The following is a 26,915-nucleotide window of genomic DNA, read 5'->3' as shown; positions in this document are numbered from 1 at the left end:
TGTATAAATTTAATACAGTTATAAAAATAATTGAACTAAATGTATGATTGTATATGTAAAATATATGTATATTTTGCAGTACTTATTTGCAAAATAAAAACCTGTGCAAATGGGAATAATATAAAATATATAATTAGTATATAATTAGTATTTATATAATCAAAATATAATAAACGTATCTGAAAGAGAATGAACATCATCAAAATACTATAAAATACAATTAATTGTACGCAAACAAGTTTAGATTGCCGATAAAGACATAATTGTTGTAAGTAACAGAATCTGATTGAGACTGATATATAAAGAATCATGGAGATCACGCCATGTCAAGTATTGAAATTCGTTTGGTAGAAGCAGTCATTTTTTATCATTTTTGACGAATAATCGATTAAATTTTCCATAGCATCATTTTTTCATCTTTTAACATAAATCATTCAATTTAATGCAATGCAATATCTAACAAAATATCTTAGAACGTTACTCAATTTGACAGTTTTACCTCGAAGTAAGTTGACGAATAAACGATTAATGAAATGTAGTGAATTGAGAAGAGGACAAAAGGAATAATTCTCTTAACAACGATTCGCGTAAATGCGTTTGCTCATTTCCATTTTGTCGTGCCTTATTTGTTTTGTAGTGTTTGAGTTAGTAAGATACATATTAAATTATCGAGAAGCCGAGTCTTCAAAAAGGAAATCATATCGGAAATAATATATGGGTGACCTCCACATATATACGTTACATACGCGATAAGACAGTAATTCACGTAGTATAGTACACAACATTTATTATAAACATTAATTGCTGTGAAGAATATGTTTTAGTATCATTATGAACACACTAATATTTCTTTGGTGTCTGCAATGATGAGCATTCTTATAAAATTATCTATGAATCGTTGAACTTTTCTTTATATTATTAGCCAGACTTAGCTTATAAAATTTCTATTAAAGTTCCTTTGTTATTATCGATTTACTATATTACTAATTAATTTACGTGGAATGAAGAAGAGTAAAATATGTATATACTACAGCACTCATTACATGTAATATACGCTTTTTTATTTTATGTGCTTAAAATATATTCAAAGATGAATTAAAATATACATCAGTTACTGTACTAATATCTACTTGAACCAACAAATAATCCAATAACATTCAAATTTAAAATCTTGTTACCTCTTTATAGAAAAAAAACAACATCATCTTGTGTATATAACAGCGTGTATATAGCTGCTTCATAGTGCATGAAACAGCTAAATAATGTATTCTATCTGTAATATATGTATGTATATTATATGAGATCCAGGTTCGATTCTTGGCTGAGATGATATTTTTCGCAAAATAATTGCGGATTTTTACGACTGGTTCGTAATCGGGTCCCGTCCCGTGGCACACGCCCTCCCTTCTTATCCTCGTTTTATAAAATTAAGATCATCAAGTATAATTATAAAGATAATAAAATAAATCTATCTGTGTACGTATATTATCTTCTATCTGTAATATATGTATGTAATAAAAAATTGTGTTATTTTCCTTTAATGATAGATTTTATTATTATATAAAAAATAATGACAAAATCAATTATTAAAAAAAAATGACGCAATACTATTACTATATACTATAAATAATTTTATAAATAGTCTTATATTATAATAACAGCTTGCTGCTTAAATTGTTTTTTGCATCTTTATATAATAGTTGCAGAAAATACACGTCGATTGTATACGTCGTATTATAATCTTTTGTCCAAAATAAACATATATTATGCATACATAACGAAATTAATGCAGGAAATAGAAATTTCTCAACGTAATGTTCAAATATAACTACTTAAAATATTTGAAGTCCACTAATTTAAATAGAGCGAGATACCAATGATTTGATAGAAATTAAATATTGTCAAAAACAGAACCGACTAATTAAAATTATGAGATAGCAATTAATCTTATCTTTAAATTATATTTAAAAGTAAATAATAGAATTTAGTATATTTAACAAAACAAGTATATTTAAAAATAAATAATGGAATTTCCTAGAAAAAAGGATGATGGTTGTACAAATCATGTCAGCCATTATCATGAAAAAGGATATTATTTTGAATCTAAATATCGACTTCATCAAAAAATCTTCAAAAAAAGTTCTAAAAAAAGTGTGCTATACATATATTACATATGTATAAATATCAGTTCAAAATATCATACTTCATAGCTTTGCGTCTCCATAAATTAATCTCATATGAATCAAATTTTTATTGTTCAAACTGTTTTTCTTTTATTGATTTTTAATTATTATTATTTGTTTGACATGATTACTGCAAGTAACTCTTCTACTATGATTATATGATCACTCTAAATTTTTATTTTATGTTCTGGAAATAGCAATAAAAGTTATAGTATTTAGAGGCAGTAAAATATTTAAAATTTACGGCCAAATTTGATATAAAATTAAGATTTATGTGAATAACGCAGGAAGCTCTGAAATATATTTAAGAATTCTTTCAGTAAAAAAATTTGCAATAATTTTGTAATTAATTTTTTTATACAACATATAATTAATTATATAATTTGCTAATAATAATCAAAAACAGTTACGTAGAACGTCTTCTTACGTAGAAATGTAATGTGTAACATTTTCCAAAGAAATGCAGATTGTTTTATGATATTTATTTTATAATATTTTCATCTATTAACTCCTTACGGATATGTTGCAGTTGTTCTGGCAAAATCTTTATCTATCATATTAATAACATTCTAGCGTGTTTTTCTTAATTAACTTTGAAAAAAAAACATATATGATTAAATAAAATAATGTATTTTTCCCAAATATTTCTTCATATATTGATGTAAAGATAACAAATAATGTACAGGTTGAAAATTGATAAGTTATCTAAAATAAATAATCATTAATTTTTAATAAATAAGAAGAATGAAATAGATCGGGTATTGAATAATATGAATTGATCAAAAATAGTCATTTAAAAAACAACTTAAAAAATATACATTTACTTATTACAAATTCTTTAAAGATACTTTACAAGATAATTACAAAGTGACAGGTTCTCAGCTTCATACATTGCTATTAATTTGTTATAATTAAAATATATTTTAAACATACTACATTACATATATTGATTATTCTAAAGAAAATCTAACATTGTCATAAACACTACCGTTTGTATTCTCTATTTGCAAGAATTTAAACTTTTTCATAAAATTATCCATTAATCGTTAAACTTTCATTTATATTATAAGCAACATTTTTTGTGTCTTACAAATTGTATTATTTAATTATAGTATTAGTTCATTTACTTTGCGTAGAATAAAGAACGGTAAAATACGACAATATAGTACTCATCAACTGTAAGATATTTTTTTTGTTATATTTGTCTGAAATATTTAACACATGAGCAAAAAAATATGTTTCTTACTGTAGCGACACCTTCAAAAGATCCAACAATTAATCCAGCAATATTTAAACTAAAAATCATGCTGCCTCTTTGCAAGAGAAACAATATCATCTTCTGAATTTGTAGAGGAGCAATGTACCATCGAATATTGTATCTATGTAATGACGAATTAATTATTTAAGAAAAATTAAAAAATTTATACATTTGTAAATAGTTTTTCATATGTCTGCTTTCTTTCATGTTATAACATGTTGTAACCTTTCTCGTGTATAATTCATAGAATGAATTCGTTAATATAAATGATTGTATTAAAGATATCTCTCTTACACGGTGTCAAATACATCATTATTATGATCTATAATTTGTTGCCCAATCTGACCACCAATAAACATGTATAAAGTGTGGGTAAGTGCGAATATCACAGGCAACAAAAATTTCTTAATATTAAATCCAAACGAAACCATCTGAAAAATCTAAAATTCACTAAATTTAGATAGAATATACTAACAATTTGATTATAGAAAATGCAAATTATAAAAAAAATTTGTTTTTCTCCCGCTAATTAAGTTATATCTACAAATGGATTATATGACTCACCAAAAAATAGTTGATAGCCGTACACATTACACCAGCGATTACCATGAGAAAGAACATTACTTTAAATCTGGATACTGACAGATTCGAAATTCTTTAAAGGAAGAAAAATATATTTTATACTCATTTCATACTTATTCCACATAAATAACTTTTTAATTAAATACCAACTTCATAGCTTTACGATGCATATCAACGCCACAAATTAATCCTTTATAAATCAAAATTTTCTTCTCCAAACTGTTTTTATGTAGCGTTTCAATTGTCATCGCTTGTTCAAAACGATAACTGCACGTAATACTCATTTCATTATAGCCTCTAATTTTCTGATATGAATATTCTATCTCCTTTTAATTTTACTCTCTTACCTGGCAATTCGAAACATTCCGCATGCCAGTAGTTGATAAGCTATGAGTATTGTTCCTGTTGCTAACATTGCTATTGCTCCTATGAAAGTAGCTGCGTTTGTGTGTATCACAATTAAATAGTAATATTTCTCTTGATCGACAAAGTATTCAGTTATAAACAACAATGATAGATGAGGTCGAGTCTCATTTATGGGGAACAGAATATCCGATAGAAGTGGCCAAAATGGATACAAAATGAAAACGCATGTTAGGAATATGACAAGTACTATAAAGAGACAAGTAATATTTAAAATCAATATAATTTATTAAGAAGTATATTGAATATTTGAAATAGATTTTTTAGTTTTGTGTAATAAATGCTAAAAATAATTGTCTTACGTAGCAATGTAATTGTGTAACGTTTTGCAACCATATCTTTTTATGATATTAATTTCGTCGTTAGATAATTCATTACAGATATATTGAATTTGCTCCAGCAAATCTTTTATCTAATGTTTTAACAATATTTCATATTGTTTTTTTATGCAATTTTAGAAAATTATATTTATGTTATATTCATGTTACGTACGATCTGTTTTCAAAAATATTCATCTATACGCCTTTTTCAATAGATCGCATATATTCTACTTACGACTTTAACGTTCATGCTAAATGAACCATATTTAATTATAAGTACAATGTAAAATAATGTAGAAGAAAGGACATTAATGAGAAGATCCAAAGTACATTTTGAAGTCAGAAATATTGTAAACTATAAAAAATAACTTTATATAACATTAATATAATAAGAGAATTGAGATATAACGTATTACTTATAACATCATTAGTGATACAATTATTCTCTTTATATCAAACTGGTAACGATATTATTCTATTTTATTAATAACAATAATGACAATGTAGCTATATGTACTGGGTAATAATAATAAATATATTTATTACTTTCATCGTTCACATTGCATACTTGTTATATTTTATTATGTAAAACAAGTATAACCCATTTCTGAAAAGGGTTTTGAAAATTTGGTTAAAAAAAATGGTAAAAATTCAATTCAACACTCTTTGAGAACGATTATTTGTCATAATGATAACAGGTACTTTTTTTCAATGATAACCATAATAAGCTAGTTATTTTAACAGGAATAATGATAACGAATAATTTTTTAAAAATATTCTTTTCAATTTTATATACTAAAGTGTACTGGAATTATACTACATTTTTTATACATATCTGAAATCCTTAGTTGTAAATTAAAATTATCTTTTTTAGTATATAATTTGACTATACATAAAATTTCAATAATTTACAATATAGAATTATTTGTTTCCTATTTTGTACAAATTTTATAATAAAATTATAAAAATAATTATATATGACTGCTATATAGTATTTATTTGCAGAAGTGTAGATGTGAATATTCTAAAGTATTTACGTAGATATGCAATTAAAGATATCGACGTACTTGAAATAAAATAAATGTCGTCAAAATACCAAAAAATACAATTAGTTGTACGCGAACAAGTTTAGATTGCTGATAAGGCCATAAACCAATTGTGAGTAACAGAGTTCGATTGAGACTGATATCTAAAGAATCGATGGACTTCATGTCTTCTCGAATATTGAAATTTGTTTGAGAAGCAATAGATTTGTTTCCTACTATTTTCTGTTTTTGACGAATAATTGGTCACATTTTCTATGATATTACTTTTTTGTCTTTTAACATAAATTGTCCACTTTAATAACGCAAAATATAAAAAAATATTACCTCAAAATCATATTATTCGCAATTTGACAATTTTCCCTCGGAATAAATTGGCAATTAAATGATCAATAACACGTAGCAAATTGAGGACAGCTGTTTATTTCTCATAAAAAAAGTATTCCTAAATATATTTCCTGACAATAGGTCGCGCAAGCGCGTTTGCTAATTTCCATACTTTATCATGTCTCATCTGCTTCGTAGCGTATGAGGTAGTAAGTTATATTTTGAATAAAATAATAAACAAATAGTTTCATATTTTGATATTAGCTTTAAAGTTTTTTGAATGCATTTTTATATATCTTATTGTGAATATTAATTGCTATAAAAAAAGTAATTTTTAAAAAAAGTAGTTTTTAATATTGCTGTAGATATTACTGTTATTATATCACGGCATCTGCGATAATGAACAGTCCTTATAAAGTTATCTCTTCATTGAATTTTGCTTTATGTTATTAATTCGCGTTAAAATTTACGCATAATAGTTTTTGATTTGCTCATTAATTTACTATCATTAATCAATTTATTTTGCGCGGAATGAAAAAGAGATAAATATACAAATACTATGGCTCTCATTAAATGTAATATATGCTTTTTTATTTTATATGCTTAAAGTACATGTAAAAATTAATTAAAATATACATTAATTACAATATCTACCTAATGAACCAACAAATAGTCCAGCAACATTCAAATTGGAAATCTTGTTATCTTTTTGTAGAAAGAACTATATCATTTTGTATATATATATATATATATGAAGCTGCTGAATAATCTGTAATATATATATATATGTATATTATATGTATTTAATAATAATAAATTGTGTTATTTTCCTTTAATGATAAATTTTATTATTATATAAAAAATAATGTCAAAATCAATTACTAAAACAAAGTAATACAATTCATAAGTAACTTTATAAATAATTTTATTTTATAATCACAGATCGCTTGCTGTTTAAACTGTTTTTTTATTTTTATATAATATTATATACTTGTACAAAATAGTGTATACACCATTGTAATCTTTTGTCCAAAATAATTGCCAATAAACATATATAATGTATGCATAATGAAATCGGGCAGAAAATGGGAATTTCTCAACATAATATTCAAATATAACCTATTAAATAAATTACTATATAAACTACTAAATAGCTGGAGTCCATTAAATTTAAATAGAGCACATCAATGCTTCGGTAGAAATTAAATATTAATATCAAAAACAGAACCGACTAATTAAAATTATGAGATAGCAATTTATCTTATCTCTAAATTATAGATATAATAAAAAATGAATAATAGAATTTCCTAGAAAAAAGATTCATGATTGTACAAATCATGTTAGCCACTATCAAGAACATTATTTTGGATCTGAATATCGAGGTAACAAAAAATATTTAATAAAAAAAAGTGTGCTGTACATATATTATATATAAATATCAATTCAAAATATCAAATATAATACAAACTTCATAACTTTACGATGCAATTCCATAAATTAATCACATGTAAATCAAATTCTTATCGTCCAAACTGTTTTTCTTTCGTTACTTTTTAATTGTCATTATTTGTTTGACACGATTACTGCAAGTAATTCTTCTATTATGATTATATGATCATGCTAAATTTTTATTTCATATTCTAATTTCCGATATTATTTCTTCGTGTGTATCTCTGCATTCTTTCATCAGGCAATTTGAAATATTTTGCACATGTGCTGCAGATAAACTGTAAGCATTGTTCTTGCCAACATTGCACTTTTAACATTGCACTTTTTCTAACATTGCACTTTTTTTTATCATATAGGTCGCTTTTACGTGCTGCAAATTAAAATAAAAATACTTTTCATAATTAATACAGTATTTTGCAAATAGTAGTGAAAGACACAAGCAGTGAAAAAGGTTAAGTCTTACTGGTTTCAGTAACATATCTAAAATGTACAATCAAATTTGATATAAAATTAAGATTTATGTGATTAACATAAGCATGAAGCACTGAAATATATTCAAGAATCCTTCTAACAAAAAAATTTGTTATAATTCTGTAATAAATTTGTTGTATATAATATATAATTTGCTTAATAAAAATCAAAAACAGTTATCTTACATAGAAATGTAACGGTATAACATTTTGCAAAGAGATGCAGATTGTTTTATGATATTTATTTTGCATCCTGCTTGTCAAGGAACTGCCATGTTTCGCATTGTAGTTTGTTAGTTAACATATACTCGACCTATATCTATGTATTGTTTATTCGCACGTCCGCTGAAAAAGACGTTTGACTTATCTGAATATTGCGATAAATATTACCATAGTCTCAGTCTAGTGGATAAGATGTCTGCCCGGAAAGCAGGCGATCCAGGTTCGATCCCTGGCTGAAGTGATATTTTTCACAATATATATTTCTGGTGGGGGGAATGATAAAAGGGATTTTAATCGATATCAATAATATTGATCATCGAATTATTATAGAGCCACTACGTTGAAAGTCTGCTGAACCAAAGCGGCACGTAATTAATAATATAATTAATTGAATTTTTTTCATATTAAGTGACTTTAGCAACCAAAATCTTGCTTGTCGAGGAAATGCCATGTTTCGCGTTGTAATTTGTTAGCGTTGTAATTTATTTTATTTTCGTCTATGAACTCTTTACAAATATGTGGCAGTTGTTCACAGATATTTCACCGTCATAATAACATTTTACAGAGATATTTTATCGTCATAATAACATTCTAGCGTGTTTTTCTTAATTAAGTTTGTAAAAAATTGTTATATATTTTTAAATAAGATAATGTATTTTTCTAAAATATTTCTCCATATATTGGCATAAATGTATAAAATAATGTACAGGCTGAAAATTGAAAAATTATCTAAAATAAATAGTCGTTAGTTTTTAATAAGTAAGGAGAATGGAATAGATCGGATATTGAATAATATGAATCGTCTAGAAAATAATCATTTACAAAACAACTTAAACATATACATTTACTTTCTATAAATTCTTCAAAGATATAATTACAAAGTGACAGGTTTTCAGCTTCATATATTGCTATTATATATTACTATTCATTTATTATAGATAAAATATATTTTAAACATATTATACTATAAACATTGATTATCCTAAACAAAATCTAATATTGTCATAAACACTACCGTTTGTATACTCTTCACATTTGCAAGTATTTAAACTTTTTCATAAAATTATTCATTAGTCGTTAAAATTTCATCTACATTATAAACAACATTTTTTGTGTCTTACAAACTGCATTATAACTGTTATTTAATTATATTATTAGTTCATTTATTTTGCGTAGAGTAAAGAACGGTAAAATACGATAATGTAGTACTCATTAACTGTAAGATATTTTTTTTTGTTATATTTGTCTAAAATATTCCACACATGAGCAAAAAATATGTTTCTTACTGTAGCGACACCTTCAAAAGATCCAACAATTAATCCAGCAATATTTAAATTGAAAACCTTGCAGCCTTTTTGCAAGAGAAACAATATCATCTTCTGAATTTGTAGAGGAGCAATGTACCATCGAATGTTGTATCTGCGTAATGACGAATTAATTATTTAAAAAAAAATTAAAAAATTTATACATTTGTAAATAGTTTTTCACATATCTGCTTTCTTTCATATTATAACATGTTGTAATCTTTATTATGTATAATTCATAGAATAAATTCGTTAATGTAAATGACTGTATTAAAGATAACTCTCTTACACGGTGTCAAGTACATCATTATTGTGATCTATAATTTGTTGCCCAATCTGACCACCAATAAACAAATATAAAGTGTGGACAAGTGCAAATATCACAGGCAAAAAGAACTTCTCGATATTAAATCCAAACGAAACCATCTGAAAAATCTAAAATTCACTAAATTTAGATAGAATATATTAACAATTTGGTTATAGAAATTGCAAATTATAGAAAAAAATGTGTCTTTCTTCCGCTAATTAACAGTTATATTTACAAATGGATTATATGACTCACCAAAAAATAATTGATAGCCGTACACATTACACCAGCGATTATCATAAGAAAGAACATTACTTTAAATTTAGATACTGACAGATCCGAAAATCTTTAAAGGAAAAAAAATATGTTTTACACTCATTTCATACTTATTCCACATAAATAACTTTTTAATTAAATACCAACTTCATAGCTTTACGATGCATATCAACGCCACAAATTAATCCTTTATAAATCAAAATTTTCTTCTCCAAACTGTTTTTATGTAGCGTATCAATTGTCATCGCTTGTTCAAAACGATAACTGCACGTATTTCTCATTTCATTATAGCCTCTAATTTTCTGATATGAATATTCTATCTCCTTTTAATTTTACTCTCTTACCTGGCAATTCGAAACATTCCGCATGCCAGTAGTTGATAAGCTATGAGTATTGTTCCTGTTGCTAACATTGCTACTGTTCCTATGAAAGTAGCTGCGTTTGCGTGTATCACAATTAAATAGTAATATTTCTCTTGATCGACAAAGTATTCAGTTATAAACAACAACGATAGATGAGATCGAGTCTCATTTATGGGGAACAGAATATCCGATAGAAGTGGCCAAAATGGATACAAAATGAAAATGCATGTTACGAATATGACAAGTACTATAAAGAGACAAGTAATATTTAAAATCAATATATTTGATTAAGAAGTATATTGAATATTTGAAATAAAAATAGAAATTTTTTAGTTTTTTAGTTTTATATAATAAATGCTAAAAATAATTGTCTTACGTAGCAATGTAATTGTGTAACGTTTTACGTTGCAACCATATCTTTTCATAATATCAATTTCGTCGTTAGATAATTCATTGCAGATATATTGAATTTGCTCCAGCAAATCTTTTATCTAATGTTTCAACAATATTTCATATTATTTTTTTATGTAATTTTGGAAAATTATGTTTATGTTATATTCATGTTACATACGATCTGTTTTAAAAAATATTTATCTATGCGCATATTTCAATAGATTGCATATGTTCTACTTACGACTTTAATGTTCATGCTAAATGAACCATATTTAATTATAAGTACAATGTAAAATAATGTAGAAGAAAGGACATTAATGAGAAGATTCGAAGTACATTTTGAAGTCAGAAATATTGTAAACTATAAAAAATAACTTTATATAACATTTATATAATAAGAGAATTGAGATATAACGTATTACTTATACTACCATTAGTGATATAGTCATTTTTTTTTTATATTGAACTGGTAACGGTTATTCTATTTTATTAATAACAATAATGACAATGTAGCTACATATATTGGGTAATTATAATGAACACAATTGTTACTTTCATCGTTCACACTGCATACTTGTTATATTTTATTATGTAAAACAAGTATAACCCATTTCTGAAAAGGGTTTTGAAAATTTGGTTAAAAAAAATGATAAAAATTCAATTCAACACTCTTTGAGAATGATTATATGTCATAAGGATAACAGGTACTTTTTTCAACGACAACCATAATAAGCTAGTTATTTTAACAGGAATAACGATAATGAATAATTTTTTAAAAATATTCTTTTCAATTTTATATAAAGTGTACTGGAATTATACTACATTTTTTACACATATCTAAAATCCTTAGTTGTAAATTAAAATTATCTTTTTTAGTATATAATATAACTATACATAAAATTTCAATAACTTACAATATAGAATTCTTTGTTTCCTATTTTGTACAAATTATATAATAAAATTATAAAAATAATTATTTATATGATTGCTATATAGTATTTATTTGCAGAAGTGTAGATGTGAATATTCTAAAGTATTTACGTAGACATGCAATTAAATTATCAACGTACCTGAAATAAAATAAATGTCGTCAAAATAGCAAAAAATATAATTCGTTGTACGCGAACAAGTTTAGATTGCTGATAAGGCCATAAACCAATTGTGAGTAACAGAGTTCGATTGAGACTGATATCTAAAGAATCGATGGAGTTCATGTCTTCTCGAATATTGAAATTTGTTTGAGAAGCAATAGGTTTGTTTCCTATTATTTTTTCTTTTTGAATAATTGGTCACATTTTCTGATATTACTTTTTTGTCTTTTAACATAAATTGTCCACATTAATACGCAAAATATAAGAAAATATCTCAGAATCATATTATTCGCAATTTGACAATTTTCCCTCGGAATAAATTAGCGATTAAATGATCAATAACACGTAGCGAATTGAGGACAGATGTTTATTTCTCATAGAAAAGTATTTCTAAATATATTTCCTGACAATAGATCGCGCAAGCGCATTTGCAAATTTCCATACTTTGTCGTGTCTCTGCTTCGTAGTGCATGAGGTAGTAAGTTTTATTTTGATCTTTTATTAAAATAATAGACAAATAGCTTCATATTTTGATATTAACATTAAATTTTTATGAATGCATTTTTTATACATTTTATTATGAATATTAATTGCTAAAAGAAATATATATTTTAATACTGTAATGTATTGTGTATTTTAATACTAATAGATATTACTGTTATCATAATCACGGCATCTGCAATAGCGAATAGTATAAAGTCAGTTTTAGTCATCGATTTTTATTTTATATTATTAACCTGCGTTAAAATTTGTACTTAATAGTCCCTGATTTGCTATTATATACAAACCATAATCTTTTATCTACAATACTGCACAATAAATATGCATGAAGCGTAAAAACAGATTCAAAACAGCTTGAGGAAATAGAATCGTTTCAATATTGTGTCCAAATGTAACCATCTAAAGAATCTAAAGTTAACTAAATTTAAATAGAACGCATTAATAAAAAATTATTAGCATTTAATTATTAATCAAAACAGAATTAACTAATTTACCATTATCCATACATTATCCATAAAAATGAGATAGCCATTTATTTTATCTTTAAATTATAAGTGTGTTTATAAGTGTATAATAAAACTTATATGAAAAAAAGTTGATTGTGCGAGTCAGATTATCATAAGAAAAAATATTACTATAAATCTGGATACTGGTGTATTGAAAAATCTTTAATAACTATATTCTATATAAATGTATGTAGAATATGTATTATATTATAGAATATATATTATATATTTTATGTAAACATTAATCCAACTTCATAGCTTCATAGCATGATTTATCTCTGCAGTGTAAATTAATCTTTTATAAATCAGATTCTTGTTGTTCAAATTATTTTCTTTTTTTGTTGATTTTTCATTATCATTGTTTGTCACGATGCATGATTTGGTAATCTGCAAGTTACTCTTCTATTGTAATTATATAATTGTCTAAATTTCCGACATTATTTTTTCGTATTCATCCTTGTAATCTTTTACCTAGCGATTTGAAACAATTCGCACATGTGTTATTAATAATAAATCATAAGTATTGTTCCTTAATTTCCATTGTCGCTAATATTGCATCTCTTCATTGCATTTGTGTACAAAATAGAATAAAAATATTTCTTTTGATAAAATATTGTGCATAAGTAGCAATGAAAGATGTACTCAAGTCTTATCTATGAGCTGTGAAGTGTCCAAAAAGCGCCAAATTTAAAATTAAGACATGATTAACTGAAAAATATTAAAGAATCCTCTCAATAAAAAAATTTATTATAATTTTATATTTAGTTTTAAATATAATATTTATTATTTGTGAACAAAAATCAAAAATAGTTGTCTTACGTAGAAATGCAATGGTGTAACATTTCTTTTGCAAAGAAATATAGATGTTAATTCTATTTTCTATTAACTCGTTACAGATGTGCTGCAGTTGTTCCAACTTGTACTTTATCTATCATTTTAATAACATTCTAGGATGTTTTTTTTTAATTAAGTTTGAAAAAAATCATTATATATTATTAAATAAAAAAATGTACTTCTCAGAAATATTTATCCGCGTACACATATGAATAAAATGTAGAGTACATAATGAAAATTGAGAAGTGGCTGAAGCTAATAATTAATTTCTAATGAGTAAGATGGAGAATGAAATGAATCTAGCATTGAATGATATGAATCGCGTCAACTTTATAAAACGATCAAATCATAAAATGATCAAAAATATACATTTACTAATAAATATATCGAATAAAAGACCGATGATTTTGACTTTAACATATGTTGTCAAGATTAAAACCCTGAACAACATTTGAAAGATTTTAGCCAATATCCGTTATTTATTAAAAATTTATTAACAAAATAGATTTCATAATATAATTTTTAAACACAAATATATGTTTAAGAAGAAAACAAATACTATGAAATAAACTTATTTATTTGTTTTGATTTCTTTGATTAAATCAAATTAAATTATGTGTCCATGTAGAATAATACAATTGTAGAATAATACAATTGTGGATTTCAGATTCTGTAAGCAGGGGGAGATGGAGTGGTGGATCTCGCTTGTGTTGCAAAATATAGGCGGACGGATTTTTTTTGAAAAATCATCTTTCCATATTAATAATTTTGAGTTATAAACATCATATCACAAAGCATTGTCATAAAGATCATTGTAATATTTTGAAGGTTTTACTTGATAGTTATTGTTTATTAAAATGTTATTAACAAATGAAGTTTGAAAAATTTATATTATTATTGAAAGATGTAATTTGTCAATGTGTATATACATATTATGATACATAGGTGAAAAAAAGGATCCAGAAATATCTGCTTTAAATTTTAATTTTATATCAGACATAGAGTAACTTTAATCCATTGAGTTCTGAGTTGAAATTAAAGATATATTAAAGCAGATTTTCCGGGGGAAAGGGGAGGGATGCAAGGAAAAGGCTGCGCCTTTCCTTTGCTCGCATCATGTCGTCGCAATATATGTATACATTAGCAAATTACATTTCTGAATATTGATATAAATTATTATATTTTTCAATTTTTTTTTAGTTAGAATTTTTAATTAGATAGAATTTTTAATAAACATCGGACAACGGCTAAAAATTTTTTGAATATAATTCATATAAATATCATGACTTAATAATATATATCAAATATATATCAAGGTCAAAGTTATAGAAAACTGATCTTCTATTCAGTATATTTATTTTTATTATAGATAAAATATTTTAAATTCTAAATTAATATTCTTATAAACACTACAATTTTCGTATTTTTTTATCACTTACAAGTACTTAATATTCCTCATAATATAGTATCCCTTAGTAATTGAAATTCCCTTTATATTAACATTAATATTTTTTGCGTTTTACAAACTGCATTATGATATTGTTATTTTACTGTATTAGCTTATTTACTCTGGGTAGAATAAAGAACGGTAAAAGATGAGAATATAGAACTCATCCACTGTAATAGATGTCCTTTTTGTTTTATCCATTTAAAATACATTTAATATATCAGCTAATATATGTTTCTTACTGTAGCGACACCTTCCAAAGATGCAATAATCAATCCAGCAATATTTATATTGAAAGTTCTGCTACCTCTTTGCAAAAGAAATAATATCATCTTCTGAATTTGTAGAGGAGCAATGTACCATCGAACGTTGTATCTATGTAACGAATTAATTATTCAAGAAAAATAAAATATATATAAATAGTTTTTATCACATTTATCATATCTGCTTTCTTTGCATGCTACACTGTGATTTTTATTATGCAATATTTCTATAGAAATTTATTTATGTATGTGATTGTATTAAAAATATCTTCCTTACATGGTGTCAAGTACATAATTATTATGATCTATAACCTGTTGTCCCAAATGACCATCAATAAAAAAATACACAGTTTGGGTAAATGCGAATATTACATGCAATACAAGCTTCTCAATGTTGAATTCAAATGAAATCAACTGAAAAATCTAAAGTTTACAGAACTTAAATAAAACACATTAACAAGATACAATAATAATTTATTATATTACTAGCTAACAGATACATTTACAAATGCAGAATATAACTTACCCGAAAATAATTGATGGCTGTACATATCACGCCTACCACCAACATAAGAGAGAACATTACTTTAAATTTGGATATTGACAAATCGGAAAATCTTTAAAAAAAGAAAAATATGCTTTATACATATTTTATATAATTGAAATATCAATTAAATATCAATTAAACTAACTTCATAGCCTTACGATGCATATCAACGCCACAAATTAATCCCTTATAAATCGGAGATTTCTTTTCTAAGCTGTTTTTGTGTAGCATATCAATTGCCATCGCTCGTTCGATACGATAACTGCATGTGATTTTTATACCCATAATTTTATAACATTTTGAATTTAAATATCCCATCTCTTTTTGTCCTCACATTTGTCTTCTTACCTGGCAATTCGAAACATTCCACATGCAAGCAATAGATAAGCTATGAACATTGTTCCGGTCGCTATCAATGCGATTACTCCTATGAAAGTGGCTGCGTTTGCGTGTATCAAAATTAAGTAATAGTATTTTTCTTGATCAACGAAGTATTCAGTTATAAACAGCAACGATAGAGGTCGAGTCTCATTTATGGGAAACAGAATATCACATATAAGTGGCCAAAGTTGATACAAAATAAAAACGGGTATTGCGAGTACAACAAGTACTATATAAAAATTTTTAAATGAATACATTTAATTAAGAAATGTATTAAATGTTTCAAATAGATTTTTAAGTTACATGTAATAAATGCTAAAAGTTGTCTTACTCAACAGTGTCACTGTGTAGCGTTTTGCGTTGCTACCGTATCTTTTTATGATATCTATTTCATTTTTATCAGATAATTCATTACAGATATACTGCAGTTGCTCCATCAAAGTTTTTATCTAGTGATTTAGCAATATTTCTTATTAAAGGAAATTGTTATATTCATGTCATGTCACAAGAATCTGTTTTTGGAAATATTTCTCTGTGTGTATGTTGAATAGAACATGTATGACCTACTTACGATTTGAATGTTCATACTGACTGAACCATAATTAATTGTAAGAATGATGTAAAATAATGTAGAAGAAAGAACATTAATGAAGAGGTCCGAAGTATATTTTGAAGTTAGAAATATTGTAAACTATAAAAATAATTTTATACCATAATGGAATTAAGATGTAATGCATTACTTAGAACCGTTACTATTACAGTTACTTTTTTTCGATAACGAATTGGTAATGATGTCATATTACTTTATTAATAACGATAATTATAATGTAGTTGCATTTTTTGAATAATAGTAACAAATATAATCAATACCTTACACCTATAATTGTCACGATTTATATATATATATATATAGATATATGAAACAAGAACAAATTTATTCTAAAAAAGGTCTTCAGAATTTAGTAAAAGAATAACGGAAATTCAATTCAATATTTCTTGAAGATGATGATGTTCCATAATGATAATAAGCTTTTTCCAATGAATAATAATAACGAATAACTTGATTCAACAAATAACGAGTAATATTAACAAAATATTTTTGGAAAGTATCAATCTTAATCTCTTACAGTAGACTGTATTAAAATTATATTACTTTCCTTATTTGATGAAAAAATTCTTAGTTTCAAATTAAAATTAAAATTATTTCTTTTTAGTATATAATAATTTTATGTGTATGAGAATTTTAATAAATTGTATATTTCCTGTTTCCTATTATCTGTTCTTTTTTTTTATAAATTTAGGAATATAATTATATGGATAGTTATAAATATTAAATTATAAATATCTGATTGTTGTTAAGTGTTTATTTACAAAGCAAAGTTGGTTCCAAATAAGACTATTCTAAAGTATTTGCATAATCGTATAATGAAAGGTATCGACATACCTGAAATAGAATAAACGTCATCATAATACTAAGAGATACAATTAATTGTACACGAATAAGTTTGGATTGCCGATAAGGCCATAAACCTATTATGAGTAACAGAGTTCTATTGAGATTGATGTGTAGAGAATCGATGGAGATCATGTCTCGGCGGATATTGAAATACATTTGACGGAAGCAGTAGATTCGCTTTTTACCATTTTTGATGAATAATCAGTTAAATTTTCTATATCATTTTTCTATCTTTTAAAATAAATTGTTCAATTTAATAACATGCAAAGTGTAACGAACTATCACTGTGGAATCGAATTATTAGTAATTGGGCAATTTGTCCTCGAAATAAACTGATGAACGATTTGTAGCAAATTGGACACAGATGTTTATTTCCCATAAAAAAATATTAGTAAATGTATTGTTTCTATCAATGGCTCGCGCAAGCGCATTTGCGGATTTTTACATTTTGTCGCTTCACTTATTTCGTAGTGCATGAGTTCGTACGTAACATTACGATCTTTTCACAACGTAATAAAAAACTAAGTTTCATACATTGATATCAGTATTAAATTTTTATAAATGCATGTATTTATATAATTTATTATAAATATTAATTATTAATATTTATTATTAAAGAAAATATTATATTTTAATATTTTAATATTTCTACAGACACTATTTGTCGTATTCTTTTAACATCTGCAATAGTAAGTGATTCTTATGAGTTTTTTTTATCAATCGTTGAAACATTTTTGATTATTGTTGCCCGATATTAATATCATTTGTACTTCGCAGATTTTGTTTTGCTATTCTTGATGTATTATTAGATTACCTACTTTGTGTAGAATGAAGAAGAGCGAAATATGATAGTGTAGCATTCAATATCTGTAATATATCCTTTATTAATTTATCTATGTTTAAAATACATTTAAAACGATAACTATAATAATTGTTACTTACTGTAGCAGCTCTTTCAAATGATTCCACAAATAATTCAGCAATATTCAAATAGAAAACCTTTCTTTGCAAAAGAAACAATATCATCTTCTGTATTTGTAAAGGAGCTATGTACCACTGAACGTTATATCTACGTAAAAATAAATTAATTATTCAAGAAATGTGAGAAAATTCGTATTTTTGTACAGTTTTTATGTCTGCTTATTTTTCATATTATATGTGATTCTTATCATGCAATAGTTTATAGGATTATAATATTTTATAGAATTATTTTATAGGATTATAATATTTTATAGAATTATTTTATATTTTATAAAATTTATTTATATAATTCTATTATTCTTATATGATGTCAAATACAAGATATTGTGATCTATAATTTGTTGCCCAATATGACCACCAATAAACAAATACGTAGTATGGGTAACTGCAAAGAATAAAGGCAACAGAAATTTTGCAATACTGAATTCAAACGAAACTGTCTGAAAAATCTAAAATTCATTAAACTTATACAGAGTATACTAACAATTTGCAATATAGAAGAAAGATAATATCTTATTTTATTCACTAGTTAACAGGTACATAATTATACATTAATAATATGACTTACCCGAAAATAGTTGATAGCAGTACAGATCGTGCCTGTCACCATCATGAGAAAGAACATTACTTTAAATCTGGATATCGACAAAGCGGAAAAGCTTTAACGGAAGAAAAATATACTTCACATATATATTATCTAATTAAAGTATGAAATAAATACTGGCTTTACGATGCATATTAACGGTATAAATTAATTCCTTATAAACCAAAGCTTTCTTGTCTAAGCTGTTTTTATGTACTGCTTGTAGCACATCAATTGCCATTGCTTGTTCGAAACGATAACTACATATAATTTTTAGACCATAATTAAAAAGTATCTCCAATTTCCCAATTTAAATGTATTGTTCTTTTTTATATTTATCTTTTACCTGGCAATTCGGAAACATTCCACATGCATACTGCAGATAAACTATGAGCAACGTTCCTGTCGCTAACATTGAGGTAATCCATATGAAAGTGGCCACGTTTACATGTATCAAAATTAAATAGTATTTTTCTTGATCGACGAAGTATTCAATTATAAACAGCAACGATAGATGAGGTCGACTCTCATTTATGGGAAACAGAATATCACACACAATCGGCCAAAATTGGTTCAAAAATAAAAAGGATATTGCAAATACAACATACTACTATATAAAGGTCATATTAAAATCAATACATCTGATTAAGAAGATATTATGATGATTTCAAATAAATCTTTAATTTTTATATGTAACAAATGCTAAAAATAATTATCTTACTTAATAACGCAATTGTGTAGCGTTTTGCGCTGCTAACATACTTTTCTATGATGTCTATTTCATTTTCATCAGATAATTCATTATGTGTGCTGTAATTGCTCCATTAAACTTTTCACCTGTTGTTTATACAATATTCTACGTTGTTTTTCTTGATTAAATTCGACAAAGTGATAATATTTATATTATATAGAAAAATTCGTTTCCGAAAATATTTATGTTTATGCATACTCGAATGTTTATGTTCATGCATACAACAGATATGTTTTACTTACGATTTCAATATTTCTACTAAATAAACCATATTTAATTATAAAAACAATATAAAATAATACGGAAGAATGAACATTAATGAGGAGATCCATAATACATTTTGAAGTTAGAAATGTCGTAAGCTATAAAAAATAATTATATAAAAAATAATATGTAATATCAACATTAGGATATAACACATTTTTTATATCACCGATATCGTTACAGTTACTTTTCTTTACTAATGAATTGATTACAACGTTATTATTTTTTATTAGTATCGAGCAATATAACCATATTTTTTTAGTAATGATAACAAATGAATACAATTGTTATTTTACACATACAGTTTTGTTTATACAGTTTTTGCGTTCTGCACATATGTGTAGAATAAATGCAGGCAAGTCTTAAAAAGATTGTTTCACGAGAATATCATAGAAATTCAATTCATTATTCCATGACGATTCCATAATAATAACGATAACTCTTTCTTTCAAATAATGGGTAACGATGATGAGTTATTTGTTTCGATAAGTAACGAACGAAACAAATTATTTTGAAAGATAATCTTTTTGATCATGTACGGTAGATTATATTAACATTATATTACTTTTTTTATCCCAGTAAAAGTTATTAATTATAAATTAAGATTATCCTTTTAAATGAATAATAAATAGATAATTAAATAGAAGTATTCTATGTTTAAAATTTTAATGACTAAGAATAAACAATTTCCTTTTTCCTATTTTGTACAAATTTAATAATATATTTAATTATGTAGATAATCACATAATTAAATGTATCATTACTGTAAAGTATTTATTTGCAAGGCAAAAGTCTATTTCAAACGGAAATATTCTAAAGTATTTGTACAGTTTTTAAATGAAAAGTATTAACATACCTGAAATAAAATAAATGTTGTTAAAATACTAAAAAGTAGAATTAATGCGAATTGAACGCGAACAAGTTTAGATTGCTGATATGGCCATAAACCGATTATGAGTAACAGAATCCAATTGACTTTGAAATTGATATGTAGAAAGTCGATAGAGACCATGTTTAGTTGAATGTTGAAATTCAATAAAATCAATAGATCATGCGATAGAAACAATATATTTGCTTCTTATTATTTTGAATACCCGACTAAATTTTTTATAATATCATTTTTCTATTTTGTCCAATTTATGATGCAAAGTATAATAAAAACATTATCGTTGAACGTGTAATTTAACATTGTTTTTTCAACCGATTAAACGATCAATGTAATGTAACGAATTGAGAACAAATGTTTATTTTCCATAGGAAAATACTAGTAAATATATTCCCTGAATAGTTCGCGCAAGCGCATTAGCGGATCTCCATTAACACATTTTGTTATTTATCTAATAGTACGTGAGTATGTTACATTCTGATATTCCAATAAGATAACTCATTTTCATATATTGATATCATTTTTTATGAATGTATCTTTTTATATAATTTATCATAATTTATTAATTTATCATAATTTATCATAATTTATTAATTTATCATAAATCATTGTTGAAATGGAAATACATATTTGAATATTACTGTTGACATTCCTGTTACCGTATCGTTTCGGCGTATGCAATAGTGAGCATTCTTGTTGAAGTTATGCATCAATGCATCACTGGATTTTTTTTACATTGTTAATCAATATTAGGCAATATTATTTGTACATAACAGACTCCATTTTGATATTACCATTTGCTTTGCTATATACTGTATATATTATTAATTTATTTATTTTGCGTAGAATGAAGAAGAACGAAATATAATAATGTAGCATTCATCAGCTGTAATATTCAGCTTTAGCAAGCTTTTTTATTTTATATATTTAAAATACATTGTATATATAAAATATTATTATTTAAAATACATTGAAATATATTACTTACTGTAGCAGCACCTTCAACCGATGCAACAACTAATCCGCCAATATTTAAATTGAAAACTTTGCTACTTCTTTGTAAAAGGAACAATATCATTTTTTGTATTTGTAAAGGCGCTGTATACCACCGAACATTGTACCTACGTTACAGGTTTTGATTAATAATAATTACATGTTCTACATTGTACGTTGTAAAATCGAATTAATCATACAAGGAAAATAAGAAAATATAGATTTATAAATCACGTCTACTCGTCTTTCGTGCCATATTTGTTGAAGTGATTTCTATTGTGCGATAATTTATAAGGTGGCTTTATGTGTGTGCGTGTGCGCACGCGATTATATTAAAAATCTTTCTTACACGGTATCATATACATCATTATTGTGATCTATAATTTGTTGGCCAATATAACCACTAATAAGTATACACAATACTAATGTCAGTACGGACATCATAGGTATTAGAAATTTCTTAAAATTGAATCCAAATGAAACTAATTGAAAAATCTAAAATTTAAATCTTAAATTTAGATATAATGCACTAACAATCTTAATACAAATTACAAATATGAGAGTAATTTATTTTATCGTTAAGTAATAATTACAAATAGATAATGCGACTCACTTGAAAATAATTAATAGCTGTACACCATATTCCAGATATCATGAGGGAGAACATTACTTTAAATTTGGACATTGACAAATCGGAAAATCTTTAACAGAAAAGATATAGTTAATACTTATTTTATAATTATTTTATTATAAATAAATTATTAATTAAATATCAACTTCATAGCTTCACGATGCATGTCGACACCATCAATTAATCCTTTATAAATCAATGTTTTTAAGTTGTTCTTCTGTGACATATCCATTGCCATCGCTTGTTCGATACGATAACTGCACTGATTTTTATACGATAATTAAATGGAAATTAAATGGATTTAATTCTCGTATTTAGATACTTTTTCCTTTTACATTTGTTTTCTTACCTGGCAATTCGGAACATTCCACATGCATGCTGTTGATAAATTATGAGCAATGTGCCTGTCCCTACCATTGTGATCATTCCTATAAAAGTGGCCGCGTTTATATGTATCAAAATTAAGTAATAATATTTTTCTTGATCGACGAAATATTCAGTTATAAACAGCAACGATAGATGAAATCGGGTCTCATTTATAGGGAACAGGATATCACACACAATCGGCCAAAATTGATTCAAGAATAAAACGAATATTCCGAATACAACAAATACTATACAAAGATTTTAAAATGAGTACATACATTTGGTTAAGAAACGTATTAAATATTTCAAATATTGAAGCTTCATATAATGTACTATATGTACTAAATATATGTACTAAATATATGTACACATATATGTACTAAAAATAATTTTCTTACCTATCAATGTAATAGTGTAGTATTTAGCATTGCTACTATATTTTTTTATGATATCTATTTCATTTTCATCAGATAAATCATCACAGATATGCTGCAGTTGTTCCAGGAAATATTTCACCTGTTATTTTTACAATATGATGGATTGCTTTTCTTGATTAAATTTGACAAGACGGTATTTATATTGTATATAGCAATGAAAATATTTACGTATTTTACAGCACAAATTTTGCATGTATATTGTAGCAACATTGCTGCTATGATGCTGCAATATAATCGTAAAATTTGCGTTTTATGGCTTTATAAATACTCGAATACAACAGATTTACTTACGACTTCGATATTCATACTAAGTGAACCATATACTATTATAAAAACAGTGTAATATAATGCAGAAGAAAGAACATTAATGAGGAGATCCATAGTACATTTTGAAGTCAAAAATATTGTAAACTGTAAAAAATGAATTTATATAATAGGAACATTAAAATATAACGCTTTATTTACGCTTTATCATTGTTACTGTTACATTTTTTTTTTAAATAACAAATTAACTTCGAGATTATATTTCTCTTTTTATTAATCTCTATTAACTGTAATGGCAATACAACAACATTTCTTAAGTAACGATAACGGATAAGTTGTTAGTTTTCATATTTGCACAAGTACAATTATTGCATTTTAAAAATGTAGGACAAACACAGGTGGACAACCACCAATGAGGTTTTATAACGACATCTTCAAAATTTGATAAAAATATAACAGAAATTCATTTGAATTTCATGAATAAGAATAACAACTTCTTGTTTTCAGTAGATAAATCATAGTTTGCTTGAATATATAATAAATAACAATAACGAGTTATTTTTTTTTCGATATTAAATCCAAACGAAACCATCTGAAAAATCTAAAATTCACTAAATTTAGATAGAATATACTAACAATTTGATTATAGAAAATGCAAATTATAAAAAAAAATTTGTCTTTCTCCCGCTAATTAAGTTATATCTACAAATGGATTATATGACTCACCAAAAAATAGTTGATAGCCGTACACATTACACCAGCGATTACCATGAGAAAGAACATTACTTTAAATCTGGATACTGACAGATTCGGAATTCTTTAAAGGAAGAAAAATATAATTTATAGTCATTTCATACTTATTCCACATAAATAACTTTTTAATTAAATACCAACTTCATAGCTTTACGATGCATATCAATGCCACAAATTAATCCTTTATAAATCAAAATTTTCTTCTCCAAACTGTTTTTATGTAGCGTATCAATTGTCATCGCTTGTTCAAAACGATAACTGCACGTATTTCTCATTTCATTATAGCCTCTAATTTTCTGATATGAATATTCCGTCTCCTTTTAATTTTACTCTCTTACCTGGCAATTCGAAACATTCCGCATGACAGTAGTTGATAAGCTATGAGTATTGTTCCTGTTGCTAACATTGCTACTGTTCCTATGAAAGTAGCTGCGTTTGCGTGTATCACAATTAAATAGTAATATTTCTCTTGATCGACAAAGTATTCAGTTATAAACAGCAATGATAGATGAGGTCGAGTCTCATGTATGGGGAATAGAATATCCGATAGAAGCGGCCAAAATGGGTACAAAATGAAAACGCATTTTACGAATATGATAAGTACTACATAAAGAATTTAAAATCAATATATTTGATTAAAGAGTATATTAAATATTTGAAATAGAAATAGAAATTTTTTAGTTTTTTAGTTTTATGTAATAAATGCTTTATGTAATAAATGCTAAAAATAATTGTCTTACGTAGCAATGTAATTGTGTAACGTTTTGCGTTGCAACCATATCTTTTCATAATATCAATTTCGTCGTTAGATAATTCATTATAGATATATTGGATTTGCTCCAGCAAATCTTTTATCTAATGTTTTAACAATATTTCATATTGTTTTTTTATGCAATTTTGGAAAATTATGTTTATGTTATATTCATGTTACATACGATCTGTTTTAAAAAATATTTATCTATACGCATATTTCAATAGATCGCATATATTCTACTTACAACTTTAATGTTCATGATGAACCATATTTAATTATAAGTACAATGTAAAATAATGTAGAAGAAAGCACATTAATGAGAAGATCCAAAGTACAGTTTGAAGTCAGAAATATTGTAAACTACAAAAAATAACTTTATATAACATTAATATAATAAGAGAATTGAGATATAACGTATTACTTGTAACATCATTAGTGATACAGTTATTCTCTTTATATCCAACTAATAACGATATTATTCTATTTTATTAATAACAATAATGATAATGTAGCTATATGTACTGGGTAATAATAATAAATACATTTGTTACTTTCATCGTTCATACTGCATACTTGTTACATTTTATTATGTAAAACAAGTACAAAATTTATTTCTAAAAAGTTTGGTAAAATTTGGTAAAAAAAATTTAGTAAAAAAAATTTTTAGTAAAAAAAATGGTGGAAATTCAATTCAATACTCTTTGAGAACGATTATATGATTATATCATAATGATAACAGGTTCTTTTTTCAATGACATAATAAGCTACTTATTTTAACAGAAATAACGGTAACGAATAATTCTTTAAAAATTCTTTAAAAAACTCTTTTCAATTTTATATACTAAAGTGTACTAGAATTACTACATTTTTTATCCGAAATCCTTAATTGTAAATTAAAATTATCTTTTTCAATATATAATTTAACTATACATAAAATTTTAATAACTTACAATATAGAATTATTTGTTTCCTATTTTGGACAAATTTTATAATAAAATTATAAAAATAATTATATATGACTGCTATATAATATTTATTTGCAGAAGATTGCAGAAGATTTGTAGATATGAATATTCTAAAGTATTTACGATATGCAAGTAAATTATCAACGTACCTGAAATAAAATAAATGTCGTCAAAAAATACAATTAATAATAATTAATATAACAATTAATATAACAAAAAATACAATTAATTGTACGCGAACAAGTTTAGATTGCTGATAAGGCCATAAACCAATTGTGAGTAACAGAATCCGATTGAGACTGATATCTAAAGAATCGATGGAGTTCATGTCTTCTCGAATTG

General features: G+C 25.3%; 3 protein-coding genes and 3 pseudogenes across 3 annotated transcripts; all 6 read right to left on the bottom strand.

Moving 5' to 3' along the window:
• Positions 1-3,648: 3,648 nt before the first annotated feature.
• On the bottom strand, positions 3,649-6,119 carry LOC112552581 (uncharacterized; annotated as a pseudogene).
• A 3,317-nt stretch (positions 6,120-9,436) lies between these two features.
• Positions 9,437-14,088, bottom strand: LOC112552580 (uncharacterized). The gene is made up of 9 exons (XM_089075322.1): positions 11,990-14,088; positions 11,161-11,280; positions 10,903-11,017; positions 10,509-10,773; positions 10,312-10,428; positions 10,144-10,234; positions 9,871-10,016; positions 9,564-9,696; positions 9,437-9,493 (listed from the first exon to the last, which is right to left on the bottom strand). The coding sequence occupies exons 1-9, from the start codon at positions 12,131-12,133 to the stop codon at positions 9,437-9,439; spliced, it is 1,188 nt and encodes a 395-aa protein (XP_088931448.1). The 5' UTR covers positions 12,134-14,088.
• Positions 14,089-15,385: 1,297 nt separating this feature from the next.
• On the bottom strand, positions 15,386-18,141 carry LOC148938222 (uncharacterized). The gene is made up of 9 exons (XM_089085213.1): positions 17,934-18,141; positions 17,061-17,180; positions 16,821-16,938; positions 16,457-16,718; positions 16,254-16,370; positions 16,088-16,178; positions 15,839-15,984; positions 15,541-15,673; positions 15,386-15,468 (listed from the first exon to the last, which is right to left on the bottom strand). Exons 1-9 carry the CDS (start codon positions 18,099-18,101, stop codon positions 15,412-15,414), a joined length of 1,212 nt encoding a protein of 403 aa, XP_088941339.1. The 5' UTR covers positions 18,102-18,141; the 3' UTR covers positions 15,386-15,411.
• Positions 18,142-18,576: 435 nt separating this feature from the next.
• Positions 18,577-21,536, bottom strand: LOC148938221 (uncharacterized; annotated as a pseudogene).
• A 703-nt stretch (positions 21,537-22,239) lies between these two features.
• On the bottom strand, positions 22,240-26,901 carry LOC148938219 (uncharacterized). Its single transcript, XM_089075260.1, has 10 exons — positions 26,784-26,901; positions 26,723-26,748; positions 24,129-24,248; positions 23,799-23,916; positions 23,384-23,648; positions 23,181-23,291; positions 23,017-23,104; positions 22,753-22,898; positions 22,399-22,531; positions 22,240-22,296 (listed from the first exon to the last, which is right to left on the bottom strand). Exons 1-10 carry the CDS (start codon positions 26,899-26,901, stop codon positions 22,240-22,242), a joined length of 1,182 nt encoding a protein of 393 aa, XP_088931386.1.
• Positions 24,565-26,038, bottom strand: LOC148938220 (uncharacterized; annotated as a pseudogene).
• Positions 26,902-26,915: the final 14 nt, after the last annotated feature.

The sequence above is a fragment of the Pogonomyrmex barbatus genome, unplaced genomic scaffold (genome assembly GCF_055798465.1).
Source record: "Pogonomyrmex barbatus isolate J1 unplaced genomic scaffold, ASM5579846v1 scaffold1, whole genome shotgun sequence".
Classification (NCBI taxonomy): domain Eukaryota; kingdom Metazoa; phylum Arthropoda; class Insecta; order Hymenoptera; family Formicidae; genus Pogonomyrmex; species Pogonomyrmex barbatus.
This window is presented reverse-complemented; position numbering and strand designations above follow the sequence as displayed.

What these genes read in the sequence shown, in the direction of transcription:
- LOC112552580 (XM_089075322.1), bottom strand. Translation starts at nt 12,133, where the DNA reads ATGAACTCCATCGATTCTTTAGATATCAGTCTCAATCGAACTCTGTTA. An exon ending in GGAATGTTTCGAATTGCCAG is followed by an intron (nt 10,429 to 10,508) that starts GTAAGAGAGTAA and finishes AAATACGTGCAG; the next exon opens with TTATCGTTTTGAACAAGCGA. An exon ending in ATGCATCGTAAAGCTATGAA is followed by an intron (nt 10,235 to 10,311) that starts GTTGGTATTTAA and finishes TTTCCTTTAAAG; the next exon opens with ATTTTCGGATCTGTCAGTAT.
- LOC148938222 (XM_089085213.1), bottom strand. Translation starts at nt 18,101, where the DNA reads ATGTATTTCAATATCCGCCGAGACATGATCTCCATCGATTCTCTACAC. An exon ending in TCAGTATGAACATTCAAATC is followed by an intron (nt 16,939 to 17,060) that starts GTAAGTAGGTCA and finishes CTAAATCACTAG; the next exon opens with ATAAAAACTTTGATGGAGCA. An exon ending in AATTATGTACTTGACACCAT is followed by an intron (nt 15,674 to 15,838) that starts GTAAGGAAGATA and finishes TTCGTTACATAG; the next exon opens with ATACAACGTTCGATGGTACA.
- LOC148938219 (XM_089075260.1), bottom strand. Translation starts at nt 26,901, where the DNA reads ATGAACTCCATCGATTCTTTAGATATCAGTCTCAATCGGATTCTGTTA. An exon ending in CGACATTTATTTTATTTCAG is followed by an intron (nt 24,249 to 26,722) that starts GTACGTTGATAA and finishes CATTTTTTACAG; the next exon opens with TTTACAATATTTTTGACTTC. An exon ending in CTACACTATTACATTGATAG is followed by an intron (nt 23,649 to 23,798) that starts GTAAGAAAATTA and finishes ATCTTTGTATAG; the next exon opens with TATTTGTTGTATTCGGAATA.